General features: G+C 42.5%; 1 protein-coding gene across 4 annotated transcripts in view; it reads left to right on the top strand.

Moving 5' to 3' along the window:
- The window catches only part of HEPH (hephaestin), a 111,841-nt gene that overhangs the window by 74,450 nt on the left and 20,418 nt on the right, over positions 1 to 16,973 (top strand). For all 4 annotated transcript variants that reach the window (XR_014493635.1, XM_083372228.1, XM_083372227.1 and 1 more), the window contains exons 16-18: positions 7,986 to 8,114; positions 13,049 to 13,155; positions 14,326 to 14,551. Coding sequence is in view for 3 of the 4 variants with exons in the window: in XM_083372228.1 (XP_083228354.1) it covers positions 7,986 to 8,114; positions 13,049 to 13,155; positions 14,326 to 14,551 (462 nt within the window). In the remaining variant the exon portion in view is untranslated. The remainder of the gene's footprint in view (positions 1 to 7,985; positions 8,115 to 13,048; positions 13,156 to 14,325; positions 14,552 to 16,973) is intronic.

The raw sequence follows: 16,973 nt of genomic DNA on the forward strand, positions 1-16,973 counted from the left end.
AACCCAAAGAGCTTCTGCATTGGCCTCATGCTTGAAGGAAAGTTGAGCAAATTGGAGTAGGTAGAGAAGTGTTCATGATACAATGTTAGGACAGCACATTGGATCCTTTGGAGACGTCCCTCCAAGCTTTGAGGAAGTGTGATGGACAACAGGTCTTTCTGGCTTCTCTGGCTCAGCTCATCAAAGCCTGGGAAGAACGGGCCAGGGAAGGGACCTCACTCTCCAATGGGGTATTTCCGTTTTTCCAGTTCTGGGCATACACCAAGCTTTCTACTGTTTCGATATGTAGCTCTAGATACAGTTGCAAGAAAAAGTATGTGAACCCTTTGGGATTACGTGGAGTTTTGCATGTATTGGCCATAAAATGCGCTCTAAACATCATGTAAGTCACAACAATAGAAAAACACAGTCTGCTTAAAATAATACTACACAAACATTAGCTGTTGTCATGTTTTAATTGAACATAAGATGGAAACATTCACAGTGCAGGGTGGAAAAAGTATGTGAACCTTTGGACTTAATAACAGGTTGACCCTCCTTTGGCAGCAATAACCTCAACCAAACGTTTCCTGTAGTTGCAGATCAGACCTGCACAACGATCTGGAGTAATTTTGGACCACTCCTCTTCACAAAACTGTTTCAGTGTAGCAATATTCTTGGGGTGTCTGGTGTGAATCGCTCTCTTAAGGTCATGCCACAGCATTTCAATCGGGTTGAGGTCAGGACTTTGACTGGGCCACTCCAGAAGGCGTATTCTGTTCTGTTGAAGCCATTGTTTTGTTGAATTACTTGTATGCTTTGGGTCATTGTCCTGTTGCATCACCCATCCTCTGCGGAGCTTCAGTTGGCGGACAGATGGTTGTACGTTTTCCTGCAAAATGTCCTGATAAACTCTGGAATTCATTTTCCCATCAATGACAACAATCCGTCCAGGGCCTGAGGCAGCAAAGCAGCCCCAAACCATGATGCTCCCTCCGCCATGTTTTACAGTGGGGATGAGGTTTTGATGTTGGTGTGTTGTGCCTTTTTTTCTCCACACATAGTATTGTGTGTTTTTCCCAAACAACTCAATTTTGGTTTCATCTGTCCACAGTATATTTTGCCAGTAGTGCTGTGGAACATCCAGGTGCTCTTTTGCAAACTTCAAACGTGCTGCAATATTTTTTTTGGACAGCAGTGGCTTCCTCCGTGGTGTCCTCCCATGTACTCCATTCTTGTTTAATGTTTTCCTTGTTGTAGATGTGTCAACAAAAATGTTAGCATGTGCCAGAGATTTCTGTAGGTCTTTAGCTGACACTCTAGGATTCTTCTTTACCTCATTAAGCATTATGGGCTGTGCTCTTGCAGTCATTTTTACAGGACAACCACGCCTAGGAAGAGTAGCAACAGTGCTAAACTTTCTCCATTTGTAGACAGTCTGTCTTACCGTGGACACATGAACATCAAGGCTTTTGGAGATACTTTTGTAACCCTTTCCATCTTCATGCAAGTCAACAATTCTTGATCGTAGGTCTTCCGAGAGCTCTTTTCTGCGAGGCATGGTTCACATCAGACAGTGCTTCTTGAGTCCAGTAAACCCAAAACAGGTGTGTGTTTTTAAAGGGCAGGACAGCTGTCAGCAACACATCCAATATCATCACACTGATTGGAGTCAAGGTTGGCTCACTCCTGGCTCCAATTGGCTCTTGGAGAAGTCATTAGGCTAGGGGTTCACATACTTTTTCCACCCTGCACTGTGAATGTTTACATGTTATGTTCAATTAAAACATGACAACAGCTAATGTTTGTAATAATAATAAACCTTTATTGTCAAAGTACAACATGTGTACATTGAGATTAGCTGAGCCTCCCCCTGTGCTCTCTCCCCCCAACACACAGTGACAACAAAACCTCCATCCCACCACACTATGTGAACCAACTACACCACACACCGGCCTCCCAAGTCAACTCTGCATAAGATTATATCCCATTCAAAAGCCTAACAGCCCACGGATAAAAGCTATTCTTCAGCCTGTTGGTACGGCTGGCTATATTCCTATATCTCCTACCGGATGGTAGGAGAGTAAAGAGATACCGTCCAGGGTGTGAGTCATCCCTGAGAATCTTCCTCACTCTTCCAAGGCAACGAGCCCTGGCGATGTCATCCAGTGGTGTCAGGGAACAGCCCACAATGTCTTGTGCTGTGCTCACTACCCTCTGTAATACTTTCCTATCCGCGGCTGTCAGACCGGCATACCAAACCACAATACCATATGAGAGGACGCTCTCTATGGTAGACCGGTAAAAGAGGGTCATTAGCTGTTGTTCTACCCTGTTCTTCCGCAAGATCCTAAGAAAGTGAAGCCTCTGTTGGGCCTTTCTAGCCACCTGGGTTGTGTTAACTTTCCAGGTCAGATCTTCACAGAGGTAGACTCCCAGAAATTTAAAGGAGGGAACTCTCTCTACACAGTCCTCCCCGATGTAAAGTGGGGCAGGTTCCTCTTTTTTTCTCCGGAAGTCTAACACCATCTCTTTCGTCTTGCTGATGTTTAGGTGCAAGTTGTTGTTACTACACCATATGGATAGTTTTTGTACCTCCGCCCTATATGCTGTCTCATCCCCACCTGTAATAAGACCCACCACAGTTGTATCATCTGCGAACTTGATTATCGCAGTGGATGGGTCAGATGATACACAATCATAAGTGTATAAAGAGTACAGGTAGGGGCTAAGCACACAGCCCTGTGGCGTGCCGGTGCAAAGCTTCAGGGGGGTGGACAAAGCAGACCCGACCCTCACTGTTTGTACCCGATCCCTAAGAAAGTCTTGAATCCAATCGCAGATAGCGGGGGAGAATTTCAAGTCAGTCAGCTTCTCGATGAGAATGCTCGGCAAAATGGTGTTAAAAGCCGAGCTGTAGTCAACAAAAAGCATCCTGACGTAGCTTCCAGGTTTCTCGAGATGACTTGCTACAGAGTGTAAAGCAGTAGCTATGGCATCGTCTGTCGACCTATTTCCCCTGTAGGCAAATTGATGTTTATCAAAGTCCAGTGGGAGGCATGTGTAGTATTTGTGTAGTATTATTTTAAGCAGACTGTGTTTTTCTATTGTTGTGACTTACATGATGTTTAGAGCGCATTTTATGGCCAATTCATGCAAAACTCCACATAATCCCAAAGGGTTCACATACTTTTTATTGCAACTGTATGTCTCTCCTTTGTTAAACTTCCCATCTATCATTCCCAGTAAAAACAATTCTGTTCTGAGATCTATCTTCAGTCCCAACATTTCCTCCAACCAAGTCTTTATTAACCGCCAAAATTCTTTTGCTTTGGAACATGTCCACCATATATGATAATGTCCCTAACACTTTCTTGCACTTCCAACATTGTGGTGATATATCTTTTCTCATCTTTGCCAGTCTTGTTGGGGAGAAGTGCCACCTGTAAAACATTTTGTACAGATTCTCTTTATATGAGGTAGCCAGGATTAGCTTTCTATTTCTTTCCCATAACGTTTGCCATTTGTCGAAATCAATATTATATCCGAAATTTTGGGCCCATGTTATCATCACTTCTTTTACCTGCTCCTCTTCCATTTTATATTCCAATAAATATTTATATGTTCTTTTGATTGCTTTCTCCTCTGTTCCCAATAGTATTTTATCTAGTGTTGTCAGATCTCTCCGTATACCCCATTCCTTTTTGTCTTTGACTGGATTTGCAGGTACACCCACCATTCCAATTGTTCCCCGTTTTCTTTTAATTCTTGTCTAGATTTAAGTTCCCCTTGTTCATTTAAAATATCTCTGTACGGAATTACTTTTCCCAAGTTCATGAAATTTGGATGTACTAGCGCAGGGGTTTCAAACTCAATTTCATTGAGGGCCGCATCAGCATTGCGGTTGCCCTCAAGGGGCCGGCTGGGTATGGCCAGGGTGGGCGTGGCCTAGTGGGTGGGTGTGGCTAGAGGGCATATGGCCTACTGGGTGGGCGTGGCCAGCTCTACATCATTCGCATCAAGGGTGCCTATGGGGGCCTGGGCAGGAATGGGACAGATCTGAGGGTCTCTGGCAGAAGGACGGTCTCTGGGCCAGGGCCAGAGACCGTCCGTTTAATCACTTCCATTTGTTGTTTCAGGCTTTTATTTTGGGGGTTGTGTTGTAGTTGTCAGGACCCACCCCAATCCACGTCTTAAGAAAACAAAAACTCTTGGAGTCAGTTCTAGTCCAAAAGGAATTTTTACTAGGACATGCTTGCTTGTGGAAATACAAGACAGGACTTAGTATTGTTTTACAAATTGAAACTTTATAAAGGGTTCCTGGTTCAACCCCCCTTCCCTCAACCCCATTTGGTCAGCCCCCATCATTTTACTTCGTGTCATCCCTTTCGTGGGAAAAAAGGAACTTCGAATCTTTATAGTTATTGCCTTCTTCTTCTTCAGAATTAAAAGAATACACAGGCCAGATGCCATCTTCTCTAACCCTCCCTTTTGTTCCCCCAATTCAAAAGGTTCCCTTGGTCTTTGAAATAACCTAAGGCAGGCTGAATCCACATGCGCTCCTCCTTCCTCGGGAGATGGCAGAAGCCATGGGGGGGATGATGTTTTAAACATGCATTTATGAATGTGATATAAATGGATTCTGACAGTAGTTCTATTTCTAATCTTTGGAATTCCTCTTCTAAGTTTTTTCCCTTTTGTTTCTTCTTTTTATTTTCCCTTGCCATGTAAGCTATAGCCACTCCTCTCACATACGCCTTCATTGTATCCCATAAATTTTGTATGTTCATATCCTCTTTTTTATTTACCTGGAAGAACAACTTTAGCTGTTCCTCCAGCTTTATTTTAAATTCTTTGTGTTTTATAATCGCTCTTTTTAGCGTCCATCTGCCTGTTGTTGTTTTTCCCCCCTCTCCACCTGATTCTCACCGGGTTGTGCTCTGCCCAAAGATTCGTTTCTATTTCCACTTCCCCCATTTCCTGCGATAGTTCTGTCGATACCCAAACCATATCTATCCTGGACCACGTCTTATATCTACTCGAATAGTACGTGTATTGGCTTCCCCCTTGGTTTCTTTCTCTCCAAATATCTCGCATCTCTAATTCATCCACCATCATAAAAAAAAAATTGGCAATATTCTTCTGTGTCCCTTTCTTTTTTCCTTTCTTTTATAGTCTAGCTTCCAGTCTATCATTGGATTAAAATGGCCCATAATACAATCTATCTCACAATCTATCGCCCGTAATGTATTATATAGTTTCCTATAGAACTGTTCTTGCCCCCCATTTGGGGCATAGATTCCTACTAATATTATCCATTTTTGGTTAATTGTCATCTCCACTACCAAAATCCTACCTTCTGTATCTTTATAGATTTGCTTGGCTAAGATTGACTCTCTGATATATATCACTACTTTTTTTTGTGCTGTGATAAAGATGCAAACATCTTCCCCAGTTTAGGGCATTCCAACACCTGTCTATGCTGTTCCTTAATGTGAGTCTCTTGGATAACTATAACATCTAAATTTCTTCTGATCAATTTATTTAAAGTTTTTTTCCTTTTTTGAGGAGAGTTTAAGCCATTAATATCAAAGATAGGATTTAGAGTTCTCCCATCATGTTTTTACTTATATCTAGTTTTTATACCCCTCATTATTCTAGTCTCCCTTGGCTCCTCTCTCAGCTCTTGTTGTTTCCTTTCATAGTTTACCGTTTCCTCTCTCTTCTCACTTCTCGTTTTTCCCTGTTGTCCCTCCTCTTCTACTCTAGCCAACCTTGACTCCCTCATTTCTTCGACATCTCTTTCTAGTTCTTCTTCACTGCTAAAGTTTTGCTTATAAAACTCCTCCACCTTATCTGGAGTATCTATTCTAATCTTCTTGTCCTGCCACGAGATCAGTATTGCCTCTGGAATCAACCATCGAAAGTTAACATTATATCTAGTCAATTTTGTTGTCAAGAAGTGATAGGGTCTTCGTAGATCCTGCTTTAGGACAATCAGCTGTTTCCCCCTACATTCTAATGGTTCATCTCTCACTCTGTGGAGAATCTCATCCCTAATCAACTTTTTAACGAACCTAACATGAATCTCTTTAGGCAGGTTATGTCGTCTTGCATAGTTTGTATGGATCTGATAGACCTCATCCATTTCACTCAGCATTTCTTCTTTCCCTACTCCCAGAGCTTTTGCCAGTAAGTCCGCCATCATTTCCAATAAATCCTCTCCCCTTTCCTCTCTTATATTCTGAAACCGTAGGTATCGGTCAGCTTTTTCAGATTCTAGGGCGATGACTGTTGCTTCTAGTTCTTTTTTCGCTCTGGTTAGCTTCTCATTAATTTCTTCTACTCTTTTTTCTTCCTTTTCCATCCTTTCCTCCATCTTTTGTAATTTCTGTTCATTCTTTGCCATCTGCTGTTGGAATGATTCCAGTCTTCCATCCATTACTTGCATACATTCTTTGAGATAGCTTGTGTCGTTCCTCACCTCTCCAATCTCTTTCCTCAACTCCTCATGATTTCTAGCCATGGCCTCCTGCATTGCTTGTAACATGACCTGCAGGTCTTTAAATGCATTAGACCTTTCTCTTTGCAGAAGCTCATCAGTTTATTTTTGACTCGATGTAGCTGAGGCAATCTGTGCCCCCTTCTTCGCTGTCCCTACCTTGGATAGGTTAGGAATACTCGTCATTTTGAATAATTCTTTAAACCAACGCACCCTTTTACTATATCTCTCCACACTTCAATCAATAGAATAACCTACTTAGCTTAATTATACCTAAAATAACAGTAGTAATAACAATACAAATAACATAAGATAGGTAATTAATAGCAGTAAATAGAATATCTATAATTTTAAATATTAATTTCTGAGCACAAATTCACTGTTTCTTAATTATAATAGCAATAATTTATATAAATACACAGCCTAAACTTTATAAACCACGGCCACAATTAGATCTTATCTATTACTCCAAACAGTCTTTTGTATCCAAAGTCTATCGATAATCCCACAAAGAAGAAAAGAAAGACTTCCAAGGGGATGTGTCCAATGTCAATAAGTTCCAAGGAAAGGAAAAGAAAAAAGAAAAAAAAATTCTATTTTAGCCACTAGATGTCCCTCTTGCTCTTTTTTTAACTTCAGCTCCACATAGAGAATTGTGCTATCACTTTCAAAATGTCACTTCCAAAATGTCAGCTCATTCTTCCAGATCTCCTTCTCTTTCTCTCTTCTACTGCCAATTCGATCTCATATAGTCCTTAAAGCTCTCCGGTCTAGGTTCCTTTCTCATTATTGCTGTTCTTTCCCTGCTAACACGTCTCTATCTCATTCCAAATTCAATTTTGGGACTTTTTGGATTTTTCCCCCAAAAGAGCCTTTCTCGCCACTTTTGGGGGGGGAGGAGGAAAAAAAAACTCCCCCCTTTTTTCCCTGGGATCCTTCTGACCTGTGCTACCCGGGGAAAACTTCCAAAGGAAGTTCCTCCATCAGAACCAATTTTCAGCCAGTTCCAGTCACCTGTTGTTCAGCTACTTCACCGCCTGTGTTGTCCCTCTGTCAAGCCTCTATGTCAGCCATTGAAGGCCGTCTTCTTCCCCGCTCGGTCTGCCAGGCTCTTCCCTGCTGTCACGCTCGGGTCGCCACCTGGATTCACACTACAGGTCATCCTTCTCGGCTCCCCTCCAAGGAACTGTGGCTCTGAAAAGCTAGCCCAAGCGGCTGGTAAAGCGGTTGTGTATTTCGGCGAGCCGTTTAACACAACCGGTCAGCTTGACAGCTGGCCCCGCCCCCCAAACTGATGCTCTGAATTGGTCAGGAAGCCACGTCCAGTGGCACAAAGCAAAGCAAGCTGGCTCCTTCTCTCAGAAGCAAAGTAGTTATGCTGCTCTCTGAAACCACTGGGAGGGGGCTACACATTGCTGTTCATCAGAAGAACCACCACCAACCCCTGCTGAAATTTCGCAAAAGCTGAGTCACTGTTCTTTTGCTTTGTCCTTCCTGCCTCCAGGTCCCTTTATTTGGGCAGAAGTGGGAGATGTGCTGAACATAGTTTTTAGGAACAAAGCCATGCGGCCTTACTCCATTCATGCCCACGGAGTCCTGGAAAAGAACAAGGACTCTAAGACAGCAGTACCTGGTGAGTCTTGCCAACATGTTCTCTGTGGCAACCTATACGCCTGAGTTTTGTTTCTTCATTTACACATGTTGTGTTTGTGTATGTGTGTATCAAAAAGTTCACAACTGCACCATCTGCCCTACCTTCCCTAAGACTTAAAAAGCCTTAAAAATATGAATTGTCAATGCAGACGTAAACTGTAGCTTCTGGATGGACAGGGTAGTGAATTCAGAAATTCCTGGTAAGAAAGATGCTAATATGTGGGCAATTTGGAAATAAACCTCCGTTTGGTTATCAATGACAGATACTCGCAGATACAGAACTTTTATTATAACATTAGAAAACTACATTACATTACGACATTCAAATTGAGGCACTTGTCATAATGTCTTACAAGATTTGAAATTCATTGTAGTAGGGGTGTGTTTGATCAAAAACATCCCAACGGAACTGCTTCAAAAGCTTCTAGCGGTGGTGCGGTCGAGCATTATCGTGAACCATCACGACACTGGAAGTCAGCATGCCTCGATGCTTGTTATGGATGGCTTGTCTGACTTTTGTAACGTTTCACAATAGACTTCTGAATTGATGGTTGAATCACGCTCCATAAACTTCACTAGCAGTACTCCTTTGGCATCTTCACATTTGGCAGGATTTTCTATGGCACCACTTCCAGCGTGGTGTTGGTTCATGATAATTCTTGCCCGCACACCGTTTGTCATGGTTCCGAAAGATGAAACCCAATAAAGAACTTCAAGGCAAGGAATCTTCCTTAAAGAACATTTTATTCAGGAAACAAAGTATCAGCGTTACATAGTTGAACCCAAAACTAAACTTCCCGCACCCAGACACAAAGTAACAAGTTGCAATTCCCACCCTCAGACAGTCATAAATCACGTTCTCCAATTAACTTAAAGCGCCGGGCTTCTCCTCCATTCTCTCAGCCCACCAAATGTTATCAGTTTGCATCCTTCAGTTCCCACGAAGCTGCACTATTGTTATGGCTAGCTGAGCTTAAGTATTTGCCCCATCCCCCTTCTATGTCTGTTTTCCTAATAAGCAAAGAAAGCAAGTTAAAAGCAAAGTAAAATGGCTGCAATTTCGCTCAGTGGTCATAATGGGAACATCCATTGTCACAGCGTTGACACCGCTAGATGCACCCAAGAACTTTTGAAGCAGTTCTCTTGGGATGTTTTTGATTACCCCTCCCCCCCTAAATCCCAGATTTGGTGCCAAGCAACTACTAAGGGATTTCAAACTTTGTAAGACATTATGACAAGTGCCTCAATTTGAATGGCAATTAATGTAATGCTGTAGATTTCTAATGTGCATAATAGAAGTTCTGTATCTGTGAGTGTCATTGATAACCAAATGGAGGTTTATTTCCAAACTGCCCTCAGATTTCCTTCCTGACTATAATTATTTTCCCAGATTCAAAGAATCCAGAGTATCAGGGACTAGGCTGAGTCGATGAAGAGGCATGTAAAAAGGAGCAGCTCTCTATGCGGCCACTTTATTTTTCTCACCTGTCCTTTGTTCAGCCCCCCTCCCCCATCTTTTCCCCAAGGACTGAGGAGATAATTCTTTTTTCCTTCACCCCCCTTTTTGTTTTGGTCAGTGACCATAATAAAGATCATAGTAATCCCATTTTTTTAATGCCAGTGTTTCTCAGCCTCAGCAACTTTAAGGTCTGTGGACTTCAACTCCCAGATTTCCCCAGCCAGCTAGAATTCTGGGAGTTGAAGTCCACACATCTTAAAGTTGCCGAGGTTGAGAAAGACTGATGTATACCATAGTCCAGTGAGGGAGTTTAGGCTGCGAGTGGAAACTTGGTCCTAGATCAGCAGTGAACTTTGTGGCTTAATGGAGTTTTGATCTCAGATTTCCCCAGTTGTCATCTGAAAGCTAATTATGGAGTCCAATTGGCTCACTTAACAACACTAGTTGCATTATTCTGTCTCTTTTCACCTGCAATTGCTATGGTGTCTGTTCTGTTTTGCTACCGGCCCTGCAGCAAAAGCAGGGACAACCCCTTTAAAAACGGCAAAAGGCTGGAATAAAGCCTGCCAAATTTATTAACATAAAACAGAGCAAGACAAGACACCAACCATGAAACAGGAGCTATGAAACAGGAACTATCCAAGCGGTTGCCTTCAGCAAACCAGCCCTCCCACATTCCCCTTAAATACAGTTCAGGGCGTGGCCTCTCTCTGCCTCCTTCTGAGGTACCCCATTGCCTTCCTCTGTTTACTCCTGATTGACTGCCTCCTGCGTCGGGCGTCCTTGAACAGGGCCAGCTGTGGGTCATCTTCATCCACGCTGTCAGGCTCACACAGCTGGGTCTCCGTCGTGACCAGGTGGGAGGGGCCCGGCTGAGGGCTCTGCGGAGCCTCAAGGCCATCATCAGCAAGCTCTTCAACTCCTCCTCCTCTGAGTCGTCCGACCCAACTGCCGAACCCACCGGCTGACCCTGAATCACAACAGTGTCCTCCAAGAGCCCCCAAAGTCTCATTAGAGCAAACAATTTGTGAAAACTGAATAGAGGCAATAAATATCTTAAAAAATGCAGAAGTATTTAAATATATTTAAATAAATACAGAAGAATAGAGTTAAAACATGGTTTGTAAAGCAACAGCTAAAAAGAACATTATTGTAAAAGAAAAACCCAAACACTCCAATCAAGTAATTTTTAGTTGCACAATAGCAGAGAACTGTCAGAACCCATTTCCTTGTTGGGGGGTATTGGACTCTGTCCTTTTCCAGTTTCTTTCTGTGGGTTGTGTCATTCTCCTGAGGGGAGGGGGGGAGGCCCTATTGGATGTTTATTTCTCCTTTTGCTTGGACACAGTGTATCCTGTCTGCTGTTTCTATCCACTTGCTCTTTGAACTGTTTCCCCTTGATGTCAATCAGGGGTGAGAAAGGAATGTGCCTCCGGCCATCTGGCTTATTTCTTGCTGCAGAAGAGAAAGATGCGAAGACCCAACAATGTCTTCACAGGCATGGGAACGGGCTCTGTTATCAGCTCCATTCCCACAGCGGACTTAACACCTGGGGATTGGCTCGTTTGAACTGACCTGGTGAACTATTGGGGTGGGGTTTGCTTGATGCTCTTTTAACTTATTGATCTGAGCAGGAACCCCTCAGATCCTGCCTTCCATGCCTGCAATCAGCTTCTCCCAATAAAAGTTCCTTTTGGAATGGATTTGTTCCAAGAGTCCTGCTTTCTTGGGATGAGGTTTTGAAGCGGGTCCTTACATATTCTTAACCAGTCAGTTAGGTAGGGGTGTGCTGGTGGAAGCATTTAAATTAATAATCTTAATCCTGCAACATCTTGAAGCTCCAAGGACCTATGCAAGGATCCTTTTTGTAGACTTTAGCTTGGCATTCAATACCATCATTCTACATATTCTTCAAACTAAACTAATTCAGCTAGCCATGACTGACCACACTTGTAAGTGGATCATAAGCTTTCTAAACAGATAGGAAGCAGCAGGTAAAGCTAGGCTAAATCACACCACCTGTACAATTAGCACAGCCCTCCTCCCCAGGCTTCTCCACTTCTCTCCCTATACCAGGGGTAGGCAACCTCTGCTCTTTTATGACTCATGGACTTCAACTCCCAGAATTCCTGAGTCAGCTCAGGAATTCTGGGAGTTGAAGTCCATGAGTCATAAAAGAGCCTAGGTTGCCTACCCCTGCCCTATACCAACAACTGCATCTCAAAGGATCCCTCTGTTAAAGTACTGAAGTTTGCAGATGATGTGCAGTTGCTCTCATTTCAGACCATGAGAATGAGATTGAATAACTAGCCTTGTGGTACGGCTGGAACAATCTTAAACTGAACACATTCAAAATGGTAGAAATGATAGTAGATTTTAGGAAAAACCTCCTATTTTACAATACTAAACAGCAGTATCAACAGTAGAGACCTTCAAGTTTCTAGGTTCTATAATATCTCAAGACTTAAAATGGAGACCTAACATCAAAAATGTCATCAAAAAAATACAACAAAGAATGTTCTTCCTGTGCCAACTCAGAAAGTTCAGACTGCCCAAAGAGCTGCTTATATGGTTCTACAAAGGAATTATTGAGTCTGTCATTTGCACCTCTATGACTGTCTGATTTGGCACTTCAACCAAACCAGCCTGCCTTCCATTGAAGTCCTGTATACTGCACAAGCAAAAAAGAGGGCTGTGAAAATATCTATCTACAGAAGTTCTACACAAGTTCTATCTACACAAACTTCTTCCCTCAAGACGACACTTATATGGCATTGCACACCATAACAACCAGACACAAAGACAATTTTTTTTCTCCCATGCCATCATTCTGCTAAACAACTAATTCACTCAACACTGTCAGATTACCTAGTAAAGCTATATTATTCTCATATTTCCTATTACCTATCTTCTTATGACTATAACTTTGTGGCTTGTATCTTATGATTTGTATTGTTTTATTTAATATCCTAGTATGATGTATGTTGTTTGCTTATCTAGTATCCTATCACTAAGCATTGCATCTTATGATTTATGATGAATATATTTTTATGATGATTATGATCATGATTTATCACCTGTTGCTTGTATGTACACTGAGAGCTTATGTACCGAGACAAATTCCTTGTATGTCCAATCCCATTTGGCCAATAAAAAATTCTGTTCTATTTGGCTTGTGAAAATTAGTACAGATCAAAGAAGAACACATGGAAACTATTGTTCCAAATAAAGGTATTGTTGAATCAACAATGGGAAAAAGTGGTCCTAGATTTTAGCTGATGCCCTGTAGTAACTTAAGTCTGCTGATAAATATGTTGCTTTTCTCATCATGTGTACTCTCTTTTGTAGCTTGGTGTTTATGAGGAGGGCTTTATATCTGAAGGCCTTAATTTTCAGATGTACAATCCTCTGTAGCTAAAATTCCTAACAAAAGTGTTGAAATCTCTCTCTTCCAGGAGAAATTGTAACCTATCAATGGAATGTTCCTGAAAGATCTGGTCCAGGACCAAATGATTCTGCCTGTTTGAGTTGGATCTACTATTCCACAGTGGATCGTGTCAAGGTGTGCATTCTTTCATTCCTTGCTGTTGATGTCCTCTCCCAGGATGAGAGGGAGCTGCCCAATGAAGTGTTAGTGGTCAAGGTGGAGATTAGGAATGGCTGAAGCCCCAACCTTAGCAGCTGCCTGGGCAGCTGAGACTGTCATTCTCCCTCAGCCAAGACTACCTCAGGGGCTAGCAGTTGTGGGGAAAATAGCAGAGGGAGTCTCATGCATGCCATCTTGAGCTCCTGGAGGAAGTGGTGTTTGTGTGTGTATGTGTGTTTGGTGATATATCCCTCACAAACAAATCTGCATGCTAGAAGCTGTTCACAAAAATAAGTAATAAAGCAAAAGAGACGTGAACATGCATCAGGCTCCTCAAAGCAGTGTTCGTACCTTGGCTTTTCTCTTCCCTTCGTTCTTCCTGCCCAGAAGATGAAGAAGCAGCTTTTCCTTTCAAAGAAGTCTGACCTGCAGCGTATGGTGCCATCTTTCTTTCCACACTGGTCTTAGCCCCAGTTCTGTCATGTTGTGTCCTACTGTTGCCTGCAGCTTTTACAACAGCTGTCACACTCTGTAGGTCGTCCTTGGCTCATAACCGTAATTGAGCCCAGAAATGCAGTTACAAATCATGCCAATTGTTAAGCGGGTCACTATGTGACCATACCCAATTTTACAATCTTTTTTTGCAGTGGTCATTAAGCAAACATAGTGGTTGTAAACACCATGGTCATTAAGTGAATGCTGTGGTTATTAAACAAAACCATTATCATTAATGGGTGCTTTTTTCTGGAAACCTGAAATAAATGCTGGATTCTGGCAAAAATGTTGCAAATTGTGGTCAGGTGACCATGGGACACTACAGGTGGCTGTAAATGCTGGCCAGTTGCCAAACACCCAAAATGTGGCCCCAGAAAGTGGGCAGAACTTCACATCCATGTTGCAAGTGGTTAGACTGGGAAAGTCCATTATAACTGGTTGCCGGCTGAGGACCACTTTGGCATTGGCTGAGGCGAAACCAACTGAATAGAATGGTACTGAGTTTTAGTATTCCTTTGTTCTGGTGTACCACACCTATGTAAACTTTAAGACCTTGACACAGCTGGCTGTGCTCTGCTTGTATGTTAATGAAAAATATGTGGAGTTCTAGCAAATGTTTGCAAAGAGTTTTGCTCTCTCCTTTTCTGGCAGGATTTGTACAGCGGCCTCATTGGCCCATTGAAAGTTTGTCGTAAAGGGACACTGGATTCCAACGGGAGAAGGAAAGGTGTTAGCAAGGAATTCGCCCTCCTCTTTTTGATTTTTGATGAAAATCAGTCTTGGTACCTTGAGGAGAATGTGAAGACTTATATCCAAGGTGATTGGAACCATTCCCACCAGCAGGACGAAGAATTTATGGAAAGCAACAAAATGCATGGTTTGTAGATCTCTTGTGTTTTTTGCATTAACGCCAATGATGTCTTTTCACATTGCAAAAAGAAGATTGCCTTTCTTACTGAAAAACAAGAAATTTCTAAAACAAAATTGACGGTTCCATGTGCACATTCCGCTTGAGTGGTGGGAGATTTCTGGAGTGCCAATATGCATACAACTCTAATTTCCTTAGGAAGAGCTCATTGTATATAGGTTTTGTCAGAAAACTCATTTTCAATAGAAGAAAATATCTGTAGTTCAGGGTTGAACTGTGGAGTTGCTCTCTGAGCTTGCAGATGTTTCGTTAACCTCATCAGTGCGAGTGAGTGTGGGGTTTGTTCTCTGTTCTGCCTATGTTGGTGGGGATATGTGGTTTTCCCCTTGGTAGCTTCCTGATTAGGGTATTGTTTTCTGCTTGATCATTTATCTGGTGTTGGTTGTTAGATAGGATGTGTTCTGGGCACTATCTAACAAAATGAAATTCAGTGGTGAAAAAAGTAAGGTTCTACATTTAGGCAAGAAAAACCAAATGCACAGATATAGTTTAGAGGGAACCTTGCTCAATAGTAGCAACTGTGAGAGGGATCTCGGAGTCCTAGTTGACAATCACTGAAATATGAGCCAGCAGTGTGTTGCAGCTGCCAAAAAAGCCAACACAGTGCGAGTGAGTGCATTAACAGAGGGATAGAATCAAGATCACGTGAAGTACTAATACCACTTTACAATGCCTTGGTAAGGCCACACCTAGAATACTGCATCCAGTTTTTGTTACCACGATGTAAAAAAGATGTTGAGACTCTAGAAAGAGTACAGAGAAGAGCAACAAAGATTAAGGGACTGGAGGCTAAAACCTACAAAGAACGGTTGCTGAAATTGGGTATGTCTAGTTTAATGAAGAGAAGGACTAGGGGGACATGATAGCAGTATTCCAATATCTCAGGGGTTGCCACATAGAAGAGGGAGTCAAGCTATTTTCCAAAGCTTCTGAAGGCAAGACAAGAAGCAATGGATGGAAACTAATCAAAGAGTGAAGCAACCTAGAACTAAAGAGAAACTTTCTGACAGTTAGAACAATTAATCAGTGGAACAACCTGCCTCTAGAAGCTGTGAATGCTCTAACACTGGAAATCTTTAAGAAGAGATTGGACAGCCGTTTGTCTGAAATGGTATAGGGTTTCCTGCCTGAGCAGGGGGGTGGACTAGATGGCCTCCAAGATCCCTTCCAACTTGATGATGATGATGATTCCTTCTTAGCTTTTTATTGTCTCTTTTAACCTGGTGTGTAAATGTTTATCCATATAAGCCATCTACCTTTGAGGTGGTAGAGATGCAAGTTGCCAATCCTGCATGTATCTATTAATGGTTTTATCTGGATGCCAAAATTCCATTAATTCCCTAGCATTTTGGATTTCACAGTTTCCATGTTGAAACTTTGGTCCATGCATTATGAAATGTCTTGCAAGGAGTTTCCATTGTATGTTCTGAACTGCTTGTCAACTGTCCAACTAGCAAACCCAGAAAAAGAAATCTTCAAGGCTTTGAAGGCCATAAAAGATAAGCTTTATTGAGTACACATGATGATGATAACTTTATTGTCACTTTGAATGTACACCAATCGGCATACATCAAAATGAAATTTCATTGCATACAGCTCTCAAAGGGTCACCACCTCCTATATATACTCCTTGTTCGGGGCCTGCTCAAATTTCACATTGTCCATTTTAGTCTCTAGGGAGTGAACAATGGCAAACAGGACAGATGGAAATGGGGCTCCATGTGGATTAGCCCTCAAGTTAGCTTGTATTCTGACAACCTCGCCTTCTTTCCTTTTTCTGATGCTGACTCTTCCACCCTTTCCTTAAAGAGGCCTTGCTTCTTTTCGCCCCTGGAGCATACTGCTGCCGCCGCCACCAACTCCTCCAGAAGCCTCTCTCTCTTCCTCTGGGCCTGCCGACAGCCTCATCCAGTTCCTTCGCTCCATAAGCTCCAGGTCCTCTCCTCCTCTGCCTCCTCTGGAAACAGCCCTGATTTGCATTAGAATCCATCACTGGGCCAGCAGTCAGATCTTGCTGCTGGTAGAACAAATTCAAACAGCGCCAACGACTTTTAACGGTCTCACCAACAGTTCCAAAACAACTAGAAACTCGCCATGCCAGCAAAGATTGTCGGTCGTATGTCGTATGTTACCTTAGTTCCACCATGTTGCTCAAACACATTAAAATCTTCCTGATCATGTGGCCTATAGCCTTTACTGTCCCTCCCAAAACTATTCACCTTCAAGAGCCAATGCAGCCGCAGCCATTCCAGGCGCCGCCATCTTAGAACTTGAGCCCTGCCGTTTCATCAGTGCCTTGCAATCTTGGAACTGAAGAAGCAAAACCAGTTCTGGTTTTCCCATGCGAAAATCTGCCTAGTTAAACAATAGC

This window comes from Vipera ursinii, assembly GCF_947247035.1.
Source record: "Vipera ursinii genome assembly, chromosome: 12".
NCBI lineage: Eukaryota > Metazoa > Chordata > Lepidosauria > Squamata > Viperidae > Vipera > Vipera ursinii.